The 23,421-nt window shown below is 41.8% G+C and overlaps 1 protein-coding gene across 8 annotated transcripts in view; it reads right to left on the bottom strand.

Moving 5' to 3' along the window:
• The window catches only part of Map2k5 (mitogen-activated protein kinase kinase 5), a 258,240-nt gene that overhangs the window by 36,515 nt on the left and 198,304 nt on the right, over positions 1–23,421 (bottom strand). For 7 of the 8 annotated variants that reach the window (XM_004855593.4, XM_021237014.2, XM_004855594.4 and 4 more), the window contains 2 exons: positions 22,004–22,030; positions 21,658–21,690 (listed from right to left, as the gene is read on the bottom strand). In XM_004855593.4, coding sequence (XP_004855650.1) covers positions 21,658–21,690; positions 22,004–22,030 — 60 coding nt within the window. Of the gene's footprint in view, positions 1–21,657; positions 21,691–22,003; positions 22,031–23,421 lie in introns of those variants that run through there. The other variant, XM_087198981.1, reaches the window with a different exon arrangement.

The raw sequence follows: 23,421 nt of genomic DNA, 5'->3' as shown, positions 1-23,421 counted from the left end.
CTCATTAGTAGAGAAAGGCTTCAGGAAGAAAGGAAAATGAGAGTGAAATAAAATCTTGCCAAGTTCAAAGGGTCACATGCTGGCACTTCATAGAGAGGACATGAAAAACAGGGGCTGGTGAATTGGTCTACTCAAAAGAAACACAGCACACAGTGACATGACCAGCCCTCAATAAAGGTACTGTAAAATGGTCACAGAAGTCCCATTGGTTTGAAGAGCAAAAATAAAACATGATATCAATTTCAGCTGTGGCCTGTTTTAGGAAAGTTGTATATATCTCTGGGCCTGAGAGATGCTACCAGGCCCAGTTCAAGAAATGACATGTTATTGTCTCAAATACCGTAAGTAAAAAGATAGTTCAAAGTTTGAGGTACAGAAATTATGGATTCTGACCAGTTAGGAAGCTTCTCTAAGCCATACCTTTATAGATTATTCTTTTTTTGGAGTCTATGGTACTGGAAGTGTCTGAGGGGCAGAAGTCTTAAAATGCAATATTTAGAAAAATAAAAGCCTGCTTGCTGTCTTAATGTGGTGGAATATTTACCAAGATGGTTACAATTCTGGCTTGCTTTTCTTTTCTCCAAGATCTGGTATAAAACATGATGCTAATGTGAGTCTCATTTCTAAGTATGATACAAAGAGTAAATTAATGAATTATAGACCAGGCAACCCGATTAAGATGTCATTTTTACCATGGATGAGAAATGGAGAAATGTGACATTTGCATGGGTAGTTAATTTTATTTAAGACCTGATATTGTAGACTGTTAAGTTCCTCATATTATAAAACTAAGGAACACTGGGTGGTACCCATGAATAATTTATTTCACTTCTAGTAATGCCAGCCCAAGTCGACTTCAGAGAACCACAGCGAGTGGATTCTTATCTCATCGGCAAAGAATCACTCATCAAAGATGCAGGGGGAGATTCTCATCTCATGTGGACAACACCTGACATTTCTTTTTACTTTAAAATCCATGTCTCTCGCATGCCTTGAGGAAGCATTTTCCGAGCTGCAGAAGACTGGCTGGTAGGGGGCAGTGGGAATGACACACATAACCCCAGACGACAGCGGCCTCTGAGAGCTTCCATAAAAGTACGCAGGGCAAAGGAGCGCACAGGAGCACATCTGAGAATGTTCACTGTGTTGAAGGATTTTGAAGCATGCTTTTCTCTTTTTAAAGAAAATAAAATCAGAAGTTGTGTAGATCAGGATGTGAAAGAACCTATTTGTTATTTAGTTCGAATATGGGAAGGGAGGAAGGCAGTGCACACGAACTGTGGCCTCCGGCTTCCTGCAACTCACAGGAAGGGAAACCACCCCATCCTGGTGGGGCTCCAGGGGGCCTGAGAACCATCCCAGGGATCCCACAGAATCCAGTAAAGTGTTTGCTGCTACTTATCAAAAATGTCCTCTGTGGAATATGGGTTCGGGAAAGATGGAGAAATACATTTGAAAAACAAATGTGAATCGAAGAAGCAGTTACACCGATAACTCCCAGAACTGGCTGAAACTGACTCTAAATTGTTAATAAAAGTCACTCTCTTTAAGACCCTGGGTGCCATACTTCACCTTAAGGGCTTTTGGGGATGCTTTTCTGTTGAACTTCTAAGCATGCAGGTGGACAACGGCAGTGGACACAACCTTAACCAAAAGCCTTAGCCTGAGAGTCTAGTCCCAAATCAACTTTAGAGCCCTACTAAAGGGATGAGAGCTGGATCTTGTTATCGAGGAGGCAACAGTTACATAAAAACAGCTGTCATAAAGCTTTTCAGTAAGCAATTCTGGTCATCAAGGAGGACAGTCTCCAAGTCTCAGAGGTTTCGGTAACTACCTGGTCAGCCCCTTTCGCTAAGCAACTGGAAAGCGAGCTCGTGGTACGCCAGGAACAGTGAAGGACAATGGGAAAGAAGTTTGAGTGATGCCTTTGCCTTGTGAATAATGAACGGTTCAGGAAGGTCAACCCATTACAACTGAAACTGTTTAATTATTAATTATGCGCAATCTATGGGCAAAAGGACAAGTTCAGAATGTTTAATGTATGCTAACTTCAACTGGACTCTCTCTGGGCATTTTGTTATTAGCACTTGTCAGCAAGGTACTCAGGCATAGAAAAAGGCAAGCAGCAGAAAATCTGTGTGCATGTGTGTGCCTGTACCTGCTCACTCCGAGAGCAGGAGGAAGGGGAAGCAGGAGGAGGCGCCATCTCAACCTTAGCTGCCACGAGTTCACATGCAGAGTTGTTTGTCAGAAGTGCGTTCTGTGGCCTTGGAAGCAGGCAGGTAAGTTAGATGGTCCAAATACAGAAAACAGAAATGAGAAAAATGCTTTTGAAATGACTTCTTTAAAGGGGAGATCATTATTTTAGAGGGATTTTATATTTTGGTGGCGCTGGGGGTCTCCCCTGGGGCCTCATGCTAGGTGAATGACTAGCCCTGAGTTACACCCTAAGCCTGTGATACTCTTTTTTTTGAAATCATGATATTTCATGGCTTTAAAAGGACCTGTCTTTAATGTTTATTACTAACACCCCTCCCCAACACACACAAACAGTGCAGTAGTAAAACCTGAATAAGATCAGTGGTTTGTATCTAAGTAGTGTCTAAGTTAGTTTCCTAGTTGTGATACTGTTCGCATCAGGGAAACGATGTGTGTGTGTGTGTACACAGGATTTCTCCAGAATTTTTCTGACACCTGTGTGTGACCCTAAAATTATGTCAAAATAGAAGGTTTAAACAGATAGAGGTAAGGGGCTATTTTTTTTTCTTTTCTTTTTAAGGGCTATTTGTTTTACGAGAAGCTCAGTTTCTCAGCAGAACTCTGTTTTGTACAAAGAAGAAGCCTGGCCCAAGTACACTGCTGGGGGGGTGGGGGTGGGAAGGGATCTTTGCTTAAAAAAATATTCCTGAGAACTTCATTTTGGCCTTAGCTTCTAATTAAAGATGACCATGGAACCTGACAGTGATGTTAATTCAGACACTGACGGGTAAGCATCCGATACTGTAGAAAAGCGATACATTCATTATTGATGTGCTCATTCATTTAACAATTTTCTTGAGCACCTACCATGTCGAAGACAATGAGCCCAGCATTGTGGTTGGCTGATACTTGATCCACATACGAACAGAATTTGTGGGACCTTGCGATTGTGAGGCAAGCAGTGGAACCACTGAGCTAAATCCCCAGCCCCCAGGATTTGTGTTTTGAGAGATGAGATGTGGATCCCTAATAAACAGCCCTGTAAGAGGGAGGGAAAACCAAGCAACAGTGACAGGGCTGGGCGCTCCAGTGGTACTGGGGGGCCCTGTGGGTCTGATTCAGGTTGGCTGGTGCACTGAGTCCACGGAAGAGAGTGGTGAGGAGGAAAGTGTGGACTCTAGAGAACTTGAATTGGGGTTTTGGAACAGGAATGTTCCACTGGCAAACTCTGCGAATGTCCCAAGATCTGAAACACTTTTGACTCCAAGCAGTTTGGATGAGGGACAGGTCAACCGGTACAAGAGTCTGGAGGGTGTGAGGTATCCTCTCTGCTTTCCTACTTTCTTCATTCCTTACTCCCCGAGAGCAATGTGGTGGTGTGCATTCTAGTCCCTTCTCCTTGTGCATAATGGACATTCCTTCAAACCAAGATTTTATATGTACTGCCAGTAAAACATAAGGGAGACAGAAGACAACTTCTCAAAAATCTCAGGATGTGGCTGCACTGCTGAATATTAAGGCCAGTTGCACTGTGGTTAGATTAAACCAGCCTGAAAAGTTAAATAAAACACAGCCAGCCAGCTAACTTTTAAAAAATAGCCTATTTCTAAATTTACTGCCATCAAGGAATCAAGTCAGCAGGTGGTTAACACCCAAGAATGACATGGAGTCCAATATGCTAGTCATGTTCCATATTTTAAAAGTAAATCTGCTAGTTGTGGTGGTGCACAGCTGTAATCCCAGCACTCTGGGAGGCTGAGGCAGGAGGATTACAAGATTGAGCTTAGCCTGGGAAACTTAGGAATTGAGCCAGATTCTCTTTCAAAATTTAAGAAAATTTTAAAAAGGAAATCTTTTAGTTCAAGTCTGATGTTCCTATGGCCTGGCCCAGTAATTTCTGGTTCTAAGCACCAGGGTAACTGGCATAGTAATCTTAGGTCACTCTACTTCTATCTGCAGTGTGGGGATAAAAGGCCATTCATAATTCCAGTGGCTTCATGTCAGCACTTGGCCTGTCAGGGCCCAAACTGGCTTTTGATCTTCCACTGTGCCCTGCCTTAAAGTAGTGTCCTTGAGAGACAACTGGCAGAGGTCATAGGACAAATCTGTGTTCTCCTGGGAGAGAAAACCTAGTTTTTTGTTTGTTTGTTTTTGTCTTTTTTTGGTACCAGGGATTGAACTTGGGACTTTGTACTTGCGAGGCAGGCGGTGAAACCACTGAGCTAAATCCCTGGCCCTAGTTTGTTTTTTTAAAAAAAAATCCAAGCAATAAAAGGAAGGTCCTTTGCCTTTAAATATCTTCACAGAAGTGAATCTACAAACTCAAAACTACCTATCCACAGTGTAATCAGTGGTAGAGTCTGGGAAATCAGCAACGTTAATATTTTAACGGCCTTCAAGGTCCCTCTATCTGTAAGTGTTTGCTATGGTACACGGTGACTGAGACAAGCGATGGATGGCCAGGTGCTCCTGGATGCCTGGAGAACAAGTCAGTCCGGTTTAAGACATGAGGAAGCTGTGGTCACACAAGCAGATTGGAAATATACTCAAGGGATGCCTGCTAAACATCGAGTTTATGTAAAAATGTGGCCACATGGGGAAGGGACGATCATTATTTTTGCCCTTAACTATATTTGTAATTTCACGATGCAGATGGAAATGAACCTGCTCCTTGGTGTTGTGGGGACAGCGCTGGGGTGGGCTAAGGCTCTGAGGTTAGGGGGGCTTGCAGATGACATCAGAGGAGGAGGAAGCTGCTGGCGGCCCTCAGCTGGAGACTGCAGAGCCCTGGTTTCACTCATCCCGATCCACATCAAGCCCTGAGCAGGGAAAGTGAAAGATGATTCAATTTCCACACTGGGCCAGCCCCTCCCTGCTCTGGGTTGCTAGACGTGACAAATTACATGTGTGGGCATTTTGGTGTGAAGTTCTGTCCGCTGGGTCTGGGCTCACAGTAGCAGCTCATTTAACTTGTCTGAATTTTTGCCACTGAAACACCCACCCTTACCATAAACCCTTCAATCAAGGAAAACCAGCTGTTAGCCAAGTGAACATCACTACCAGATGGCTTATAAAAAACACGAAATATAAACGAACAGGTCTAAAGAAATCTGTCTCTATGTAATTGAAATCTGAGGTCACAGATATTTTTTCCTATTTTCTTTTTCTCCTAAATGTGTTTCGAAGTTCTGAGGATCAATTTTTGGTCATTGATGTCACAACAAATTCTTCATTTAGTTTACTTATTTTGTTGTCATTTAAAAGATTTACATTACTTTAGAGATTTTCTTAAACATATGGCAAAGGTCTCGGTATTTTAAAAAATTCCTCAAAAATGGGTGGGTGGTGAATCGGAAATGGGTTAATCTTTTAAACTGTATTTGCACTGCATCCCTTCCAAAGCCAATGAACATTTTTTTCTCTTTTTATTTTAGGTCTCTTGTTGGTTATAAGCTACCATGCACAGCATTACTTAGAGGTGCCTATGTGCACAGCACACCCATGTTCACAATTACACTTGGACAATAACATCACATACACCTCCCTCTTCAGGGGCTTAGGCAGCATAAAACATACCATCTCATACAGAAGGGATTTCATTTACAAAAGCAAAATCCGTTATTGTCCTCTTTTTCTGTGGCATCCCAATGCATTTCTATTGCTTTTTCATCAAATGCTGCTGCAAATAATCAAGCATGACCACTGACATCCACAAGATTGAGTTTTAGGAACCATTAAATGAGCTCACCCTCATGGGAAGTCTCTTGCTCAGGCTGGTCTAAAGGTAATTATTCCGCAATTCCTACCTGTGGTATTACCTTGTCCCTATATAGTGTTTGAATTTCATACTCTAGTAAGGTCAGTCTTTCTTTCCTCTGGAAAAGTCCAGCTACATATGTTTGATCCAAGACCTAATTGTAATGTTAATATACACACTGGTATTTCATCGGGTACTATGTGCACAAGTGCTGATTAAAATAGCTCTTAGATTAAAGGTAGATCATAAAATATATTAAGCCAAAACCAAACAGGAGAGCTGGGAGAGAAAAATAGCCCTGAATAGGTTCCTAAATGAGAGGAGTAATTCCTCTTTGCATAGGTAAGGGCATCTGAACCACATTCACAGTGTTCAAGTGCAAGAAGCTGGCAGGTCCTCGTCCTGAAAAATCAACAAGCCATAACACTATCAAGTCAGACTGAGAACTCGCTGTAAACCCGAAGTCCACATCGCCACACTGTATGTCCTCGAATGTTCACTCAACTGTTAGTTAAAATAATTACTGCCATTTGCCACCTGCACTGCGAGCTACAGATAAGGGGAGAAACAGAACTTCAGTGACTGTGGCGCCTAGCACTGGTGGTATTTTCCCTACACATTTTAAAAGAAATTCAAAGGCTCCATCAGCTACAATTCAAAGGATGAGAATTATATATGAATCTGTGTCATCCTTGGTTCCATCCAATAAATAACAACAGAATTTAAAGCTGGCTGATGAAGATACCACGTCAGTTTAAAATCAGTTAATAAAAGAGGAACAAAGAGGGGGGAGATGGAGAGAGGAAGGGAGAGGAAATGAAGAAAAAAACAGAACTACATACTGTGAAATGAACAAGTTCAGTTAGAATGTTCATCAGGATTTGGAAAATCATAATGCCATCTGCTACTCTGGACCTCAGAACATCAGGGATCTCCTGGGCCCAGACGCTTCCATTTCCAGGAGGAAGGAAGAACTTACACTCCCTGGAAAGCTGCCTCCATTCTGGAATGGAGGCGACACCCCAGCCGACCAGTTTGGAATCGCTTTTGAGAACATTTTGCTGCTCACACACGCGTTTCCCCTGGTTTAGGGAAAATTAACAGCAAGCAAAACGATTACAGCAACTCGGCAGTGAGGCGGCGCAGGGACCCAGCCCGAGCTGCTGGGTAACTGACCCTGGCATCCAACTTGGGCTCGGGGTGTGGAGGTCCCACCATGGTGGATTAAATGAGCATTGTCCTACGGCTGGGTACGACTTCACAATAGAGCAACACATGTTAAATGACAGCAGCCAAAACTGGCCCCACCAGGCAACTGCCCATTCACAGACCGCTATTCAAAGGCCTCCACCACCAAGAAATTAATTCATTAATAATACATCAGGCTTCCTAGACAATTCAAAGGCAACAACACAAAGCTACTTGTTCAGTGACTGCCTGAAGATGCAGAATTTTTCCTGGTTAAAAGGGCCTCACAAATCTAATTGACTCACTGGAACCAAAGTGATGGGGATGTTTATGTTAACAATTTGGTCAGTAAAAAAGAAGAAATGGAGAAAGTCTATCCACTGAATTCAGTTGGTGCCACTAGGAAATAATAAAAATAGAGATTTGCAGCTGCAGCTAATAAAATCTGATTTTACATAACTGTGTTTAAAAATTATTTTTTCGTACTTCAAGAGACTTTGTACATCTTCCAGAAAAACATTTTCTTTTAAATTATTTCTTCTGTAACATTTTTTTAAAAGCTTACTTCTTTCTTACTCCTCCCTCCCAACAACTCATAAATATGAATTAAATATAATTATAAATGAACAGAACATTAACTTTTGGATTACTGCTGTGTTTTGGTAGAATGTTAATGTCACTTCTAAAGAAACAGCTATTACCAATAGAAAAAAGTAATTACAAAGGAATCCTGGTCTTAATGCTAACCTATTTTCAATCTTCAAACCAGCCAAACTGCATTAATTTAAACACACTGGACTTTTCAAAGGAGGTATTAGATTTCTAAAGATTGCCTTACATAAAAGAGGAATATCAATTTTCAGGCTCCTGAATATATATTCCCAACACTGTGAGATGCAGGTCTAGTTAACAATGTTGCTGGAAGCAGGACCATTGTGTGTACCCACTTGGATTAACTTACCAAGCCTCTAATGCTTTAGTCATTCACTTATACATGGAATCCTGCATCAGAACTTCCTGTTTACAGGAGTGGTTAGAGTGCGGGCCAGTGTTGGGGAAGCTTTGAGCCAGTATGGGCCGTTGGAGGGCTCAGGCCAATGTCTCCACCCCCACCCCGAGGCTCCTGTGGAAGGAACAGGCCCCCTCTGGGAGCAGCAGGACAGTGGGAGACGGTCCTTGTGCTCGGCAATAACTTCAGAAGCCAGAATCATGGCAAAGTCCCTCCAGCAAAAGATAAGAGGATATTTCCTCCTCTCAAATAGGTGGATGCTACTTTCTGCACTTTCTGAATTCCAGGGAGGTGTTGCCAGGCAGTCATTCTTAAAGACTGCCATGGGCACATGCTATTTTCATAGCCCAGGAGTTTCTCAAGTTACCCTGTCCAAAATGAATGATTCTGTAGGAAAGTTTTTTTTTTTTTGGTACTGGGGATTGAACTCGGGTCCTTGAGCTTGCGAAGCAGGCGGCGGAACCACTTAGCTAAATCCCTGGCGGAAAGTTTTTTTTTTTTTAAATACAAGTCTAAGAGCCAAATATTTTATGTTTTAGTAGAAATATTTCTAAAAGGATCCATGTTCTTTCCTGACAACTTAAACAATATATAGAGTAGAATTCTATTATAGTCATTCTTACAGACTTGGAGTCATTTGCATAGATAGCAAAACTGAACTAAGTTGTCTTCTTTTATAGCTTTATAACAAAAACAAAACCCTCTTCCTCTGATATGGAAATGTTCAGCTGTCATTTTTTGTTTCCATTGAGTCAACTGCAGTACAGGGGAAGGACCCTTATTCTGATCTGTGACTCAGTTTTCTCCTCTGTAAAATGGATTGTTGTAGGAAAGCAAAAGGTCTTGCAAAACACTGTGGGTGCCAGACTGCCCTAGCCCAGATTCCTCCTCTCCACCTTCCTCTGTAACCAATCACTCACCAAATGTAGTTTATTCTATCTCCTAAGTATGTTCCAAACATGCTAAGGCTGTCCTAATTAAGGCCTCCTAATTTTTGATCAGAACCACAGTTTCCTTACAGTTCTTCCCTTCCACATCCTACTCAGAGCGATTTTTCTAACACATAAATCTGGTTATGTGGATCCTAACCTTAAACGTCTTTGAATTTTCCCATCTTCCTTTTACCACAGGCATGGTGCATAGAAATCCCTTAAAATCTGGTTCTTACCTCATCTCCGTAACACTTTCCCAGGCACCCAGCCATAATGAATTCCCTCCCAGGGCTCCAGGTCTCTTACAGGCAAACTCCTACTGGCTTGTCTGTTTCCAACTCCCTGCGCATTCTCCCTCATGGCCCTGTTTCCTCCACTGAGCTCTCGGCCTTCTATTTCCCCAGCACCTTGTCCATGCTTTTATTATAGAATTTACATGGCTGCAAACACCATTAAATGCCACATATGTGAGTGGTTAAAATGACAGCCACTGTGGTTCTTCGAGAGCTCAGGCCATCCAGTTTTACACTGTTTATACTGCCTGAACTAGCGACCTCTTCATTTATGACTCCACCTGTCTGCTTTCCTCACTAGAGCAACAGCTCTTTAATGGTGGCAGCTATGTCTCATTCATTCTCTATCCTCAATATCTAACCCTGAGATACCATAGGCCAGTGGTGGCGAATCTATGGCATGCGTCAGTGCACTCTCTGTCGGCACACAAGCCAAACTGCCCAACAATGCCCCTGCAGCTGAGGATTCAGGTTTAATTGCAGTGTTGGCACTCTGTGATAAACAAGTGGGTTTTGGGTTGCAGTTTGGGCACTTGGTCTGTAAAAGGTTCACCATCATTGCCATAGGCTATTGTCAATGGCCTGCACACTAATCTATGGACTCTGAGGACTTTCATAGGTGCTGTGGGGAAGGGGGTTGGAGATCTAAGTCTCCTGATGTCTCACCAAACTAGAATAGTTTCATGTTCATCTATTTTCATTTTGGTTTTCTTTGGTACCGGGGATCGAACTCGGGTCCTTGAGCTTGTGCAGCAGGTGGCGAAACCACTGAGCTAAACCCCTGGCCCACGTTCACCTATTTTCTATGGAAGGTTCTTGAAGTGTCAGGGCTCTACGAAATGTGTGAAAGTCAACTATTATATAAATGGGAAGATAACAATCTGATTTGCATTTGTCTTAAAAATATTACTTTTAGGTACACCTGCCTGGCAAGTGCAAGGTCCTGAGTTCAATTCCTGGTACCAGAAAAAAAAGGGAAAGTGAAAATATTACTTTTAGGTAAATCAAAACCACAGTGAGGTATCACTTCACATCTGTTAGGATGGCTAGTATCAAAAAATCAAAAGATAGCAATTGTTAAAGATATGGAGAAAAGGAAACTCTCACACAGTGTGGGACTACATTTGGATAGTCACTATGGAAAATATATGGTGGTTCCTCAAAAAATTAGAGCTAGAACTACCACATGATCCACCAATATTACTTCTGGATATATAGCCAAAGGGAATAAAATCATTATTCTGAAGACATCTGTATTCTCATATTCACTGCAATACTACCCACAATAGCTAAGATATAGAAACAAATGAGATGTCACTTGATTGATGAATGGTTAATGAAACTTGCTGCATGTATGCATGCAATGGAATATTATTCATCCCTAAAAAAGGAAATCTAACCACTGCAACAACATGGATCAATCTGGAAGACATTCTGCTGGGTGAAGTAAGCCAGACACAGAAAGTTAAATACTGCATGGTCTCATTTATGTGTGAAATTTTAAAAAGTTAAACTCATAGTAAGAGTAGTTACTAGGGTAGGGGTGGGGGAAATGGGAAGACGTTGGTCAGAAGGTACAAGTTTATAGTTCTAAGTTTAAAAAGTTATGGAGTGGAGCATGGCGGCTCACACATGTGATCCCAGCTCTCTGGGAGGCTGAGGCAGGAGGATCACAAGTTTGAGTCCAACCTGGGCAACTCAGCAACTTACTGAGGCCCTGTCTCCAAGAAAAAAAAATCAGGTATATCTTAAATACATTTAATTTCTATTTGTAAATCACACCTCAAAAAGATGAAAAAATTATAACATATTAATCAAGGCACATTTGTATTTAAAACTTAAGTGTTCCTTTAACTTGCTTTAACCTGTCTCTTATTCATTTCCCGTTTTCCCACAAATAAATCAGCACAAGTGAAAAAAAAAACAAAAACAAAGTAAGGAGACAGACTGTTGTCATACATTGGGTAGGATCCTTCATTCAGGATTGTGTGGTTTGCCTTAGAGTTCACCTACAATGTGCACAAACCTAAAGCGCACAGTGGCTCTCACAGAATCACTGAATAATGCCAGGCCAGGCCAGCAGACAGGAAGGGCAGCAGCAGCCCACAGTTCCAAGAAGGAGACCTTTGTCCCTGTGTGTGGGAGTTCTGGCTTTCCTCACAGGTCTGTAGCTAAGATAAGGGGATGGACAGGAGTGGACAGGACAACAGACAGAAGGGCTGGGCAAGAAGACAGGGAAGGGGGTCCCTGGCCTGGGGCCTGCCTGGGGTCCTCCAAGATGAGGAGGAGGCAAGTGTGCTTGCTTAGGGTGGGAACAGACTTTCTTGACAAATGAAACAAAACAGACCCCAAACTAACAGTCCATCATTATAAATCTCACTTACAAATGTCTGTGCATTCTGCAAGTTCCTATGCCTGTCACCAGAAACTTAATGAAGACATGAGAAAGCCCCTGCTATTTACCTGTCTGCCTGACAGGCACACGTGCATCATTACAGTGGTACTAAAAAAAGAGTCATTTCGAATGGGGACAATCACTCACCCTCTGAAAACCTGAACTCATGAGAGCCCTCAACAGAGACCGTCACTTAGATTTGGCCCCCACAAATGCCAGCAAACGTGCCCAGGACCGGAAGCGGGCAGCTCAGGGAGAAAGAGGACAGAGGAGTCTGCCCACATGAGCTAGGCAGACCAAGAGGTAGCAGAGGTACCTGTTCCATAAGAGGGTGGCACACAGACAGAAGAGGATGAGAGGAAAGGAGATGGGAAAGGGAGGAGAAAGAAGAGGGAAAAGCCTCCTTTGTAACTACATATCTAAAAAGCTTCTAAGTATTTCTTCTCTGCCCTGTTTTCCTTACCATTTCACCACTGGGGAATCATCTTTGAAATCAGCCCTGCCTATACCTCAGCTTCTGGGCATCCCGCTGGAGGCTCTTACCAGAGTTTTCTGGTCTCACCTTGGGTCCGCTCATCGGTCTCTGAAGGTGCCCCCTGCTCTGGCCCTATGCTGGTACTTCCCACTTCTCACACCATGAAAACCTAACTACTGCCCAATCCCCAGCTCAAACATCCTCTCCTCTTCAAAGCTATCTTTGTTACCTTCCCACCTCTTCCAACCTTCCAAGCTCCAGCCCAGTGCAAGGTAGAAATTCAGCACGGCACTGTTTCAGCAGCTTCGTTACAGCTGTTGTACTGAACGCCATTTCACTCATGAGTCTGTCTCCCCCAGGTCACGACATGATCCAATGCAGGGATTTATCCCCACAGGTGGCTGCAATCATGGTCCAAGCATGAGCTCAATAAGTGGTCCCTGACAGAAATTAGAATGTGGGAATGTGGTTTCGGTTTGTCTTTGGTTTTCCTCTGCTGAGGCCCATCCTACCCAGCTGAAAAGACCTTTGTCCTGCAACACAGAATGTAAGGATAGAGGACATCACAGAGACACTAGCTTCCCCTGCTTTTACCCTTGACCTTTACAAAACTATTTATCTTTTTTTTTTCTTTTGGTACCGGGGATCGAACTCAGGTCCTTCCGCTTGTGAGGCAGGTGGCAGAACTACTGAGCTAAATCCCTGGCCCAAAATATTTATCTTTTATTAGATGTTTGCAGTACATAATGTTCACACTGATGTTAGGGAGCAGAGACCTGTATTTAACATGAACTTTTAAAAAAACTGAAACATACTTCACATAAAATTCACCCTTTTAAAGTACACAATTCAGTTCTAAAACATTTCCATTGCCCCAGAAAGAAACTGGTATCTGTAACAGTCATTCCCAAGTCCTCTCTCACTCTTGACTGCTTTTTGTCTGCTAAACTACTTTCCATCTCCAAGGATTCTCTGTTGTGGATCTTTCATTTAAATAAATTTCACATAGTATGTGGCTTTTTGTGTCTGATTTCCCTCATTCTGTACACTTTCAGGGTACATCTCTGTTGTACTATGTGTCAGCACTTTATTCCTATTTATGGCTGAATAATATTCCACTGTGTGGCTATAACACATTTTTTTCTTACTCATCAGCTGATGAACTTTTAGATTCTATTTTTTCCTATTTACACATATCTATGAGTGCATATTAGTTTTATAGCACATAAAATATAGCATATATTTTATAGCATACTGTGGTACTTTCATACATGCATATGTACAAAATAGAGTGTTTCTACTTTTTGGCTGTTATGAATAATGGTGATATAACATTAATGTATAAATTTTTACGTGGACATGTGTTTTCAAATTCTCTTGGGTAGGTACCTAGGAGTGGAGTTGCTGGATCGCATAATGATAGTTCTATGTTCAAGTTTTTGATAAACTGCCAAATTGTATTTCATAACAACTGTACCATTCTAATTTCCATCTACCATGTGTGAGGATTTCAATTTCCTCACATTCTTGCTAACAGTGTTTTCCATTTTTTTTATTATAGCCATTGCAGGAGGGATGAAATAGCTGCTCATGGTTTTGACTTAAATTTCCTTAATTAACGATGAGCATAGTTTTCATGTGCTTATTGACCATTTATATGGTTTCTTTGGGTTAATGCTATTCAAATTCTCTGTCCATTTAAAAATTGACTTATTTTTCTTTTTAACCTATTAAGGAGTTGTAAAAGTCCTTTATATATTCTGGATACTAAACCTTTATTACGTATATGATATGTAAATATTTCTCTCATTCTGTAATAGTCTTTTCACTTTCTTGATGGTGTCCTTTGACATACAAAAGTATTAAATTGTGAAGTTCAACTTGTTTTTTGGTTGCTTATTTTTTTGGTATCATGTCTAAAAAATAATTATCTAATCTAAGATCATAAAGATTTGATCTATGCTTTCAGAGTTCCTTAGTTTTAGCTTTTACATTTAAGTCACTGATCTATTTTAATTTTTGTGTATGATAAGCTACAGGTCCAAATTCATTCTTTTGCATATGGCTAGCCAACAGTCCCAGTACTATTTGTTGAAAAGACTATTCTTTTGTCATGGAATCCTCCTGGGAATTTTTTTGTTAGAGAACAGAAACTACACATACATAGGTTTATTTCTGGAGTTTCAATTCTATTTCATATGTTTATCTTTATTCTACTAACACACTATCTTCATTACTGTAATTTTTTTTTTTTTTTTTTTTTGGTACCAGGGATCGAACTCGGGTCCTTGCGCTTGCGAGGCAAGTGACGGAACCACTGAGCTAAATCCCCGGCCCACATTACTGTAATTTTATAGTCACTTGATTTGAAATCAGGGAGTACAAGCCCTTCAGTTCTGTTCCTTTTCCTCCCATGATTGTTCCAGCTGAGGCCCCTGCACTTCCATATAAAATTTAGGATCAATTTCTCTACTTCTGAAAAAAAAAAAATCTCATGGGAACTCTGACAGGGATTACAATGAATTTGCAGATCAACTGGAGGAATACTGCCATCTTAACAATATTAAGTCTTGCATTCTGAGAACATGAGGTGTCTTTCCACTGATACATATTTTAGTTTCCTTCAATGGTATTTTATAGTTTTCAGTGTACAATTTCGTTTTAAAAATTTATTCCCAAATCTTTGATTCTTTTTGATGCAATTGCAACTTAAATTGTTTTCTTAATTTCATTTTGTACTGTCTGGATTACCTACTGTTTGGAAAGACAAATGATTTTTGTGTGTTAATGTAACATCCTGCAACCCTGCTGAACTTGTTCATTAGCTAATAATTGTTTTATGGACTATCGAGGGCTTTCTACATATAATATCACAGCATCTGAAAATACAGTTTTGTTTTGTTTGCAGTGCTAGGGATTGAACTCAGGGTCTCACACATGCTAGGTGAATGCTCTACCACTGAGCTATACCCCAAGCCCCTGGAAACACAGTTTTACTGCATCCTCCTCAATCTGGACGTCCCTTCTTTGTGATTAACTGCCCTGCACAGAACCTTTAGCACAATGCTGAATAGAAGTGGCAAGAGTGGTCATCCTTGTCTTTTCCCAGTTGTAGGGGAAAAAGAGTCTGTCTTTTACCATTAAGTCTGATGTTAGCCATGGGGTGGGGTAGATGTTTCTTATCAGGTTATGGAAGTCATCTTCTATTCCAAGTTTGCTAGTGTCTTTACTATGAAAGGGTGTGCTGGATTTTGTCAAATGCTTTTTTTGTGTCTGTTGAGACGATCATGTGATTTTTGTCCCTTTTCTGTTAACACTGTATATGACACTGATTAATTTTCATCTTTTGGACCAACCTTGCATTCCTGGGATAAATCCCACTTGGTTATGATGTACAGTTCTTTTAAAATCCTGCTGGATTTGGTCTGTCAGTATTTTCTTGAAGGTTCTGCATCTATATTCGTATGGGATACTGGTCTACAGTTTTCCTTTCTCGTGAAATCTTTACATAAAATTTTTTACTCAAAGCATCCTGGTAATACTGGCTTCATAGAAGAAATCGAGAAATGTTCCTTCATCGTCTGTATTTTGGGAGAGTTTAAGAACAAATGGTATTAATTCTTCTTTAAAGAGTTGGTAGGATTCACCAGTAAAGTGATATGGTCCTAGGCTTTCCTCTCAGGGGTGTATGTGTGTGTGTGTGTGTGTGTGTGGTGCTGGGTTGGAACCCAGGGCTTTACACATGCCAGGCAAGTGTCCTACACATAAGCCACATCCCCAGCCCTGGCTTTTAATCTTTAACTATTATAGGTTCATTCTGATTCTGTATTTCTTCTGGAGTACTGGTAGTTTATGTTTGTGTAGGAATTTGTCCATTTCATTTATGTTATCTAGCATGGCCCATACAGTTGTTCACAGCACTCTTTTGTAACCTTTTTAGTTTTTTTTTTTGGTATTGGGGATCAAACTCAGGACCTTGTGCTTTCAAGGTAGGTGGCGGAACCACTAAGCTAAATCCCTGGCCCAAAATGATATTGACACTTTTTTTTTTTTGGTGGTACCAGGGATTGAACTCAGGATGTTGCATTTGCCAGGCAGGCGCAGCACCACTGAGCTACATCCCCTGCCCCTGTGTCTTCACTTTTGTTCATCTCAAGGCATTGTCTAATTCCTGTTTGATTTCTTTGTTGCCCCATTGTTTATTTATGAATGTGTTATGCCCACATATTTGTGAATTTCCAAATTTCCTTCTATGACTGCTTATTTCTGTTTTCCACCCCTGCCCTGTACCCTTTGGTGCCCTGGTTCAGCTGTCCATCTGGGTCCCCAGTGTATCTGCCCCAGTCCTCTGTCAAAGCCCTGCTTCTGTTCTCACCATGCTTAGGAAGCCCTAGAGGAAGCAGAGGACATGAGCCCTCCTGCAGGTGGCCTGGGGACCGCTGTGCCACGCCATGCCTAAGACCAAATCCTGCTCCTTTACAGCCACAGCAGGGGGTGCCAGCGAATCTCAGAATTCTTCACTGGCATCTTAAGGCCGTTGTTTAGCTGCACACCTGGCCCAGGTGTAGGCTGTTAATTTCTGAAGGTCTGCGTTATTTCCCAAGCACTTTCCTATTTTAAAAATCTTATAGTTTTAAGAAACCAGCACTTTCATAGAAAAGCTACTTTTGATCAGGTATAAGACATCACTTAAATAAGTTCACTTTTTATGGGTAAAATGCACAAATAAACAGAAGTGTAAATCAGAGATTTGTTAATTATTCTGTTGAGCACCTACAGATGTTAGATGGGAATTGATTTTTTAGCTATAATGTGTCAAAAACATATACATACTCAGAATAATAACCCATTTTTCTGATTGTCATCTTTTAGACAACCAGAACACTCTGAAACACATCTGTTAACTAAAAAATGATTTGCAAGATAGTTTTAAGTGCTTGTGCCTGACATTTACTTTTTTCCTTTCTGAACCCAGGAACTTACTTGTCGTCCAAGTTCTACAGTACTCATCCTACACTGAAGGACAGCTATCATTCTGTGTCCTCCTCCCTTCCACAGCTGTGGACCACCTTGGGGCAGACTGAGGGCGCGGTCCCCACTCCAGTCATCACAGTCCTCCGCCATTCAACCCACTGGCACCCTAAGACCTGGTGGCCCAGACATCACCGATGTGTCCCCTCCTGCTGCAGCAACAATGTGGCCAGCCCTCTGCTGACAGCCCCCTGGGAGCCCAGGCACTGCAGAGTGTCAGGTGGCTGAGAGGCTCCTGAGTCCCAGCATCAGGGCTGGCCCAGGATGGGGGACAGTTATTCAACCTGCAGTCAGCCTGCATGCCCTGCCTGGAAGCCCAGTTCTGCCTAGCTTTGGGGCTGTCCTGACCAGGCCCACTCAGCTCAGGCGAGTATAGTGCAGGTGACTGACAGACTGCTGCCTGTGTGCTGAATGCATGAATGAAAGCCCATCATTTTCCTTCATCACAAAGAGGTGGGAGCCTCTGTATCACTCTACAGACAAGCCAGCTTGACCTTCCGTGCTCCACCTGGACGTCTGATTTCACTGAGTACTTTTTAGCCCTGCTGGGGTCACCGCCAGGAGCACAGCACTGAAGATGAGATGGCTAGCTCTTGGGGCGGGGGGAGGCAGGCACTGATGAAGGTGAGGTCAGAGTCCTCCCAAGAAAGGGCCCAGGTCAATCACGGAGTGGGGCTGTTTAGTCTGGGGCAAGTGGCTCTATATACTTCAAGAAGCCCAAGAACTTTCCTGAGTGTCAAGGCGAAACATACAAGCAAAATGGTCAGCAAAACTCAGTGAAAAGAACACAGTAAGCCCGACACAATTTTGTAGTCCTAGAGGGCATCAATACATCAAAGTTTAATTCAGTACCATATTCAAAACAAGGACCCAAGTTGTCGAGAAGAGGCTAAATGTTATTTACCACGCTCTGTCAACAGGCTGCCAAGAACAAACACATTTTAGAAACATTTCTCTCTAAACAATGCAAATTTTCTCACAGATGTCAGAGGTTAAAGTAATAAATTTCAGTTGTCTAGACAACAGGGGCCACCTTATCCCCAAAGATAGCAGAGAGCTAAGGCATCCAGCACAAGCAGACGCATTGCTTACAATGAATGGGATTGGCTACTCAGGGAGGACCTGATTACATAAGGGTCTCTTTGTTGTTTTTGGTGGTAGAGGGGATTGAATGCAGGGCCCTGCACATGCTAGGCAAGCGCTCTACCACTGAGCCACATCTCCAGCCCTACACAGGGGTCTTAAGGTAAGAAGTTCTGGTGAGAGAAGCAACTCTCAGGTACCAATGTTACCTCGAAGACATCACTCACATCCTGAGCTACCTGGCTCCAAGCCAGATAAATTCCACCACCAAAATTAGAAGGGGTTGGCTAGATTTCTGATTGGAACACAACTCTCCTATTACCTTGTGTAATTGTTTAGATTTAAAATGTCCTCCAAAAGTTCCATGTGTAGGAGGTGGTTGGATCATGGGGTGCTATGCTCATCAGTGGAATTGTCCACTGATGAGTTCATGGCTGAATGTGCTGCTAGCAGGTGAGGCCTGGTTGGAGGTGGGTCCCTGGGGTGTGACCTTGAAGGGTGTATTTTGTCTCCACTTGCTCCCTTTTCTCTGCTTCCTGGCTCCCATAGGTTGAGCATCTTTTCCTTTGCCAGGCCCCTCTGTCATCCTGCTCCTGCCTTTGAGCCAGCTGAAACCCTAAGCCAAAATCAGTTGTGGGTGTCAGGTATTTTGTTCCAGTGGTGACAAAATGACTGAGAGACCTTGGCTACCCTTCCAGCACCTGCTCTGCGGTCCAAGTTTCATGGCCACGATTCTTATTCCTTTAGTTTTTGGTGTCTTCTCTTTGGACATCTGGCGGCCAACTCTGGCTCTGTCCCACAATTCTGTCCCCTGATTCCCAGTCTGACTCTAACATTTGCCTCTGGCCATTTGGGGACTAGTCTTGCCTACATTCATCTGGTTTCCTGATTTCACTCTTTGCCAGATCAAGACAGAAAGTTAAACTGAATCCTTGTGATAGTAAAATATGTTACACTGGGCTTTGTTAGAACTATTTTGTACATGACCCCGAATATACTTGTCTTGTCTGAATTAGTCTCTTTAGTGTAGTACTTCTTGATCTGACTTTTCTCTATGAAGAAACAGTGTATATTAGCACCAGATGCCCATACCCAATGAGTAAAATGGTGCAACTCCTGGCTGGTTATATTCATTCGTGAACAGAAGCCCTACAAGTCAGACTCAAATGACAATAGATAGTTAATTGCCCTGTGGGACCTGAACAGGCAGTGCAGAAGTTCTCAGATATGAATGTGCAGTTACCTATGAAGCTCATAGATTGTGGGTGCCATCCCCAGAAAGTCTTGTAACCTGGACCCAGGATTCTACGTTTTCAACAAGAATCTTAGGTAATTTCAGTGTCTTAGTACTTGGACCACTCTTCTGGGAACATGATCTCCCAGCTCTGGGAAATCTACCCCACCCAGAGGACAAGCACAGGAAAGGTAGGGCCCCAGCTCTTTTGAGGCCACGATTTACCACCTAAAGCAGGTCATCTGGTGGACCCTTTCCTAATACTGTTATTGTACAACATCAGCTTAATCCCAAGATCAATTTGGTTTTAGTAAAGTTAATGTCAATTTCCCAAGATTCCAAAGGAAGACATTTTTATATTGTTTTGGAGTAAATGGGGATGTTAAGTTATATATTTTCTTGACTAAGGAAGAAATACTATGAAGAAAAGCATACCATGTAAGCGACGCTCTACTCTCCTTCATGGAATGTTAGTCTATAAAAAAGCCTCATGATTTTTCCCAAATTAAGAGGTAAAACATTTAAAACTGATAGCAACCACTGCTACCTTAATTCAGAAAACCATCAGATGAGTTCTCTAGCAATGTACATATAATCGTGAGTAATATCTGTACCTGAATGTTCAGGATCCCACCCAAACCACAGCAGAGTTACAGAAACACAGCAAGCTGTGCATTTCACTGGGTAGGCCAAGTTTCCCTGGGTGCTTCCTCAAGCAAAACTGGAGCGGGACCTCAGGAAAATTGGTTTAATTTGGAGGATTCTGATGGGGATAGGATGCTTTTGGAATCTAAGATGACAGAAGATATTGATGAGCTATTTGATCCAGGAGGCCCGTTTGATATCTGAGCTAATGGAGTCTCCATTTGTTTCAGGACGATGCCTTCATGTCTGCACCAGTATGGTTTATGGCTTGCAGGGGATATATGGACTGACGGATGCAACTATTAAGGATGCTAGAGCTGCATTCTTACTGTTATTGCGATATGTGTGTGTGTTTGTTTTTTCCTAGGAGGATCTTTATTTTTCTCCCAAATCTCATAACTGGTTATACAGATGTTTAATTGAGAGGAATAACTATGAATTACGTTTTTTTGTTTTTTTCTTTCAAACTTTCCTATCTGAATCATTTATCGCCTTCCCTCGCCTTTTAGAAGTGTTCTAAATATTATAATATTAAAGTCCAAAAAATAAACATTGCTAGTAGGCAAGCCCAAGCCCAGATAAGCACAGTTTTAAAAAAAATGTGAATATGTCTTAATTGAAAGCCCTGTCTACTATAAGACTGCTAAAATGTAGAAGAAAGGAATTTAAATTCAGAGTAAGAAGTAGAAAAAGTCAGTTGAGAAAGAAATGCAGGTAGATTGAATCCAGGAAGGCAAAGGGACAGTGGAACTTGATGGGTAAAGCTAATTGAGGTAAGACAACTTAAACTATGAGAATACTACTTGTTAGCAAGAGGTTAAGGATACGGTCTCAAGGAAATGCCTAATTAGGAAATGAACTGTTGATGTAGAGCCTTTTTTTGGTACTGGGGATTGAACTCGGGACCTTGCACTTGCAAGGCAGGCAGCGGAACCACTGAGCTAAGTCCCTGGCCCTGATGTAGACCTTTTGAACCCTTTTTTCACTCTGTTATGCTCTAAGTAAATACAGCAAGGAAGGCAAACTTTACCCAGCTTATGTTTGCGGTTCAACTCTGACCCTTGCCTACCGAATGACTGTAAATATCTGTTATGGAAAAAATGATACTGCTTTAATTTCCAGCTCCATTCCCATCTGGCTGGGAGAAGATCAATTAATATTATCGTGTTTTGTCTTTAGGGCCTGTGACACCCCTGGGGACCAGCCTGTGGGACAGTTTGTCTTTGCAGGGATTCTTGCCTATAATCAGGCAAGCAGGATTCAGGACAAGGCCAGTTCACGTAACACAGCTCAAAGCATACAACACAACTTGCTCCGAGGATGTTGGGCATTGTGCTTCATTAGGAAACAAAATATAAGCTTTCCACACCATTAGGAATGACTTTAGGAGTGAAAGCACATAAGACGATGCCTCACCTCATCAACAATGCACTGCAGAAGCTGGAGAGGCTGCAATGGAAAAGAAGAGAGGAAAAAGTATTAGCCTACATGCAATATCTTTACAGTGGAGTGGAAAGAAAAAAATCATTAATGCAATAAAATATAGCAAGATTAATCAACAACAGCAAACTCTTATAAAAACACTGACGCTCAGGATGTTCTATTATTTCTAATGGTACCTAATCTAATACAGGCAGTTAAAGGTTTGCATTTTCTTCAAAATGCAATTTGCTAAGTTTAAAACAAGGCATTCAAGCATGCAAAGGAAGCAGCCATCAGGAAAAAGAAAAGTGAATTTTTTTTCTGAACTCATAAAGCTTACCATTAAAGATCCCTGGTTTTTCTGAATCTGAAAAAAGGCAATATGTAATTAGCATGTCATAATCAAAATGACTCACTTGGACACATTATGATCACTGAGAGAAAATTATTGCATTGCTGGTGGCAATCTGTGGGCATGTGTTAACACAATTTACATAATGAAAATACACAAATGTTAATAGCTCGCTTCTCATTTATAGGCGAAAGTCAGCAGAATGTTAATTTCACACAACACTTTTTAGTACCCTCCAGGTTGTATTAGAATAGGGAGAAAAACCATAATCCATTTCAAAAGGCTGTTTACGATTCAGATATAAATAATGTTTTATATTGCTAGATTGTGAACACTGGGCTTAATGTTGCAATCATTGCTAATGTTATGAAGCTCACTCTTTTTAAATTAAAAACCGATTTATTTAAAATTGAAATTAAATCATAGTCAGAAATTAGAATTTTGGATTCCTGCCAGTGTGTGCTCACAATTCCCTATTTTGTGAGGAAAACTTTAATTATGTGGTTGAAGTATTCACCTCTAACTTCGGAGTGGGGCAAAAACTCCACCTTTTCCAAAGTACTTTCAACTGGTTTCCAGGGTAGCAAGGCTCTCTGGGAAAATCAAATTCATGCAAGTGTTCCACCATTTTTCAGTGACTGGGAGCAGAGACCAGTGTGTCTGTTCCTACTCCACATGCTGAGGGCAGGCTGCTCACCTCCACTGACAGCCCATATCTCTTCGAAAATTACCAAAATGTGACAAGATTAATAAATTGTCAACTTAGTAATTAAAATACTGAACACTCTGATTCCTTCCCCCAAATGCCTACAGTTATTACACATTCAGTGAAGATGGAGTCTCCATTACTTAATGATCTAAGTGGGAAATCTTTAGGAACCAAATATTACTATTAATGGGCCAATTATTTCTGGGACACATGAGCTCCAACCAGCTGATAAAACAGAGGGAAACTAGCTGGGTGTGGTAGTAGTGCACGCCTGTGATCCCAGCACTCAGGAGGCTGAGGCAGGAGGATCGCTGCAAGTTGGAGGCCAGCCTGGGGTACAAAGTGAGTTCAAGGCCAGTCTGAACTACATAGTGAGACCCTGTCTCACCCCCTCCCCCATATGGAAACTTGCACCACTTCCTTTTTATTTTTTTGATACCGGGGATCAAACTTGGGACCCTGCAATTGCGAGGTAGGTGGCGGAACCACTAAGCTAAATCCCCGGCCCTCTCTTTTTATTTTTAATGGTTCTTTTATAAGTTCTTTCCCATACACACTGTCATTTTATCTGCACAACCACCCAGAGGTGAGTGGAGATGACTTCTGTATTTTGTGATGGGAAAAAAGGCCTCCCAGAGGATGAGGTGGGTGAGGGCAGGTCTGGGCATGGGCATGGTGGTTCTGGGGATTCTCCAGT

The sequence above is a fragment of the Heterocephalus glaber genome, unplaced genomic scaffold (assembly GCF_053883595.1).
Source record: "Heterocephalus glaber isolate CG9 unplaced genomic scaffold, H.glaber_assembly_v1.0 deba00001689, whole genome shotgun sequence".
NCBI lineage: Eukaryota > Metazoa > Chordata > Mammalia > Rodentia > Bathyergidae > Heterocephalus > Heterocephalus glaber.
This window is presented reverse-complemented; position numbering and strand designations above follow the sequence as displayed.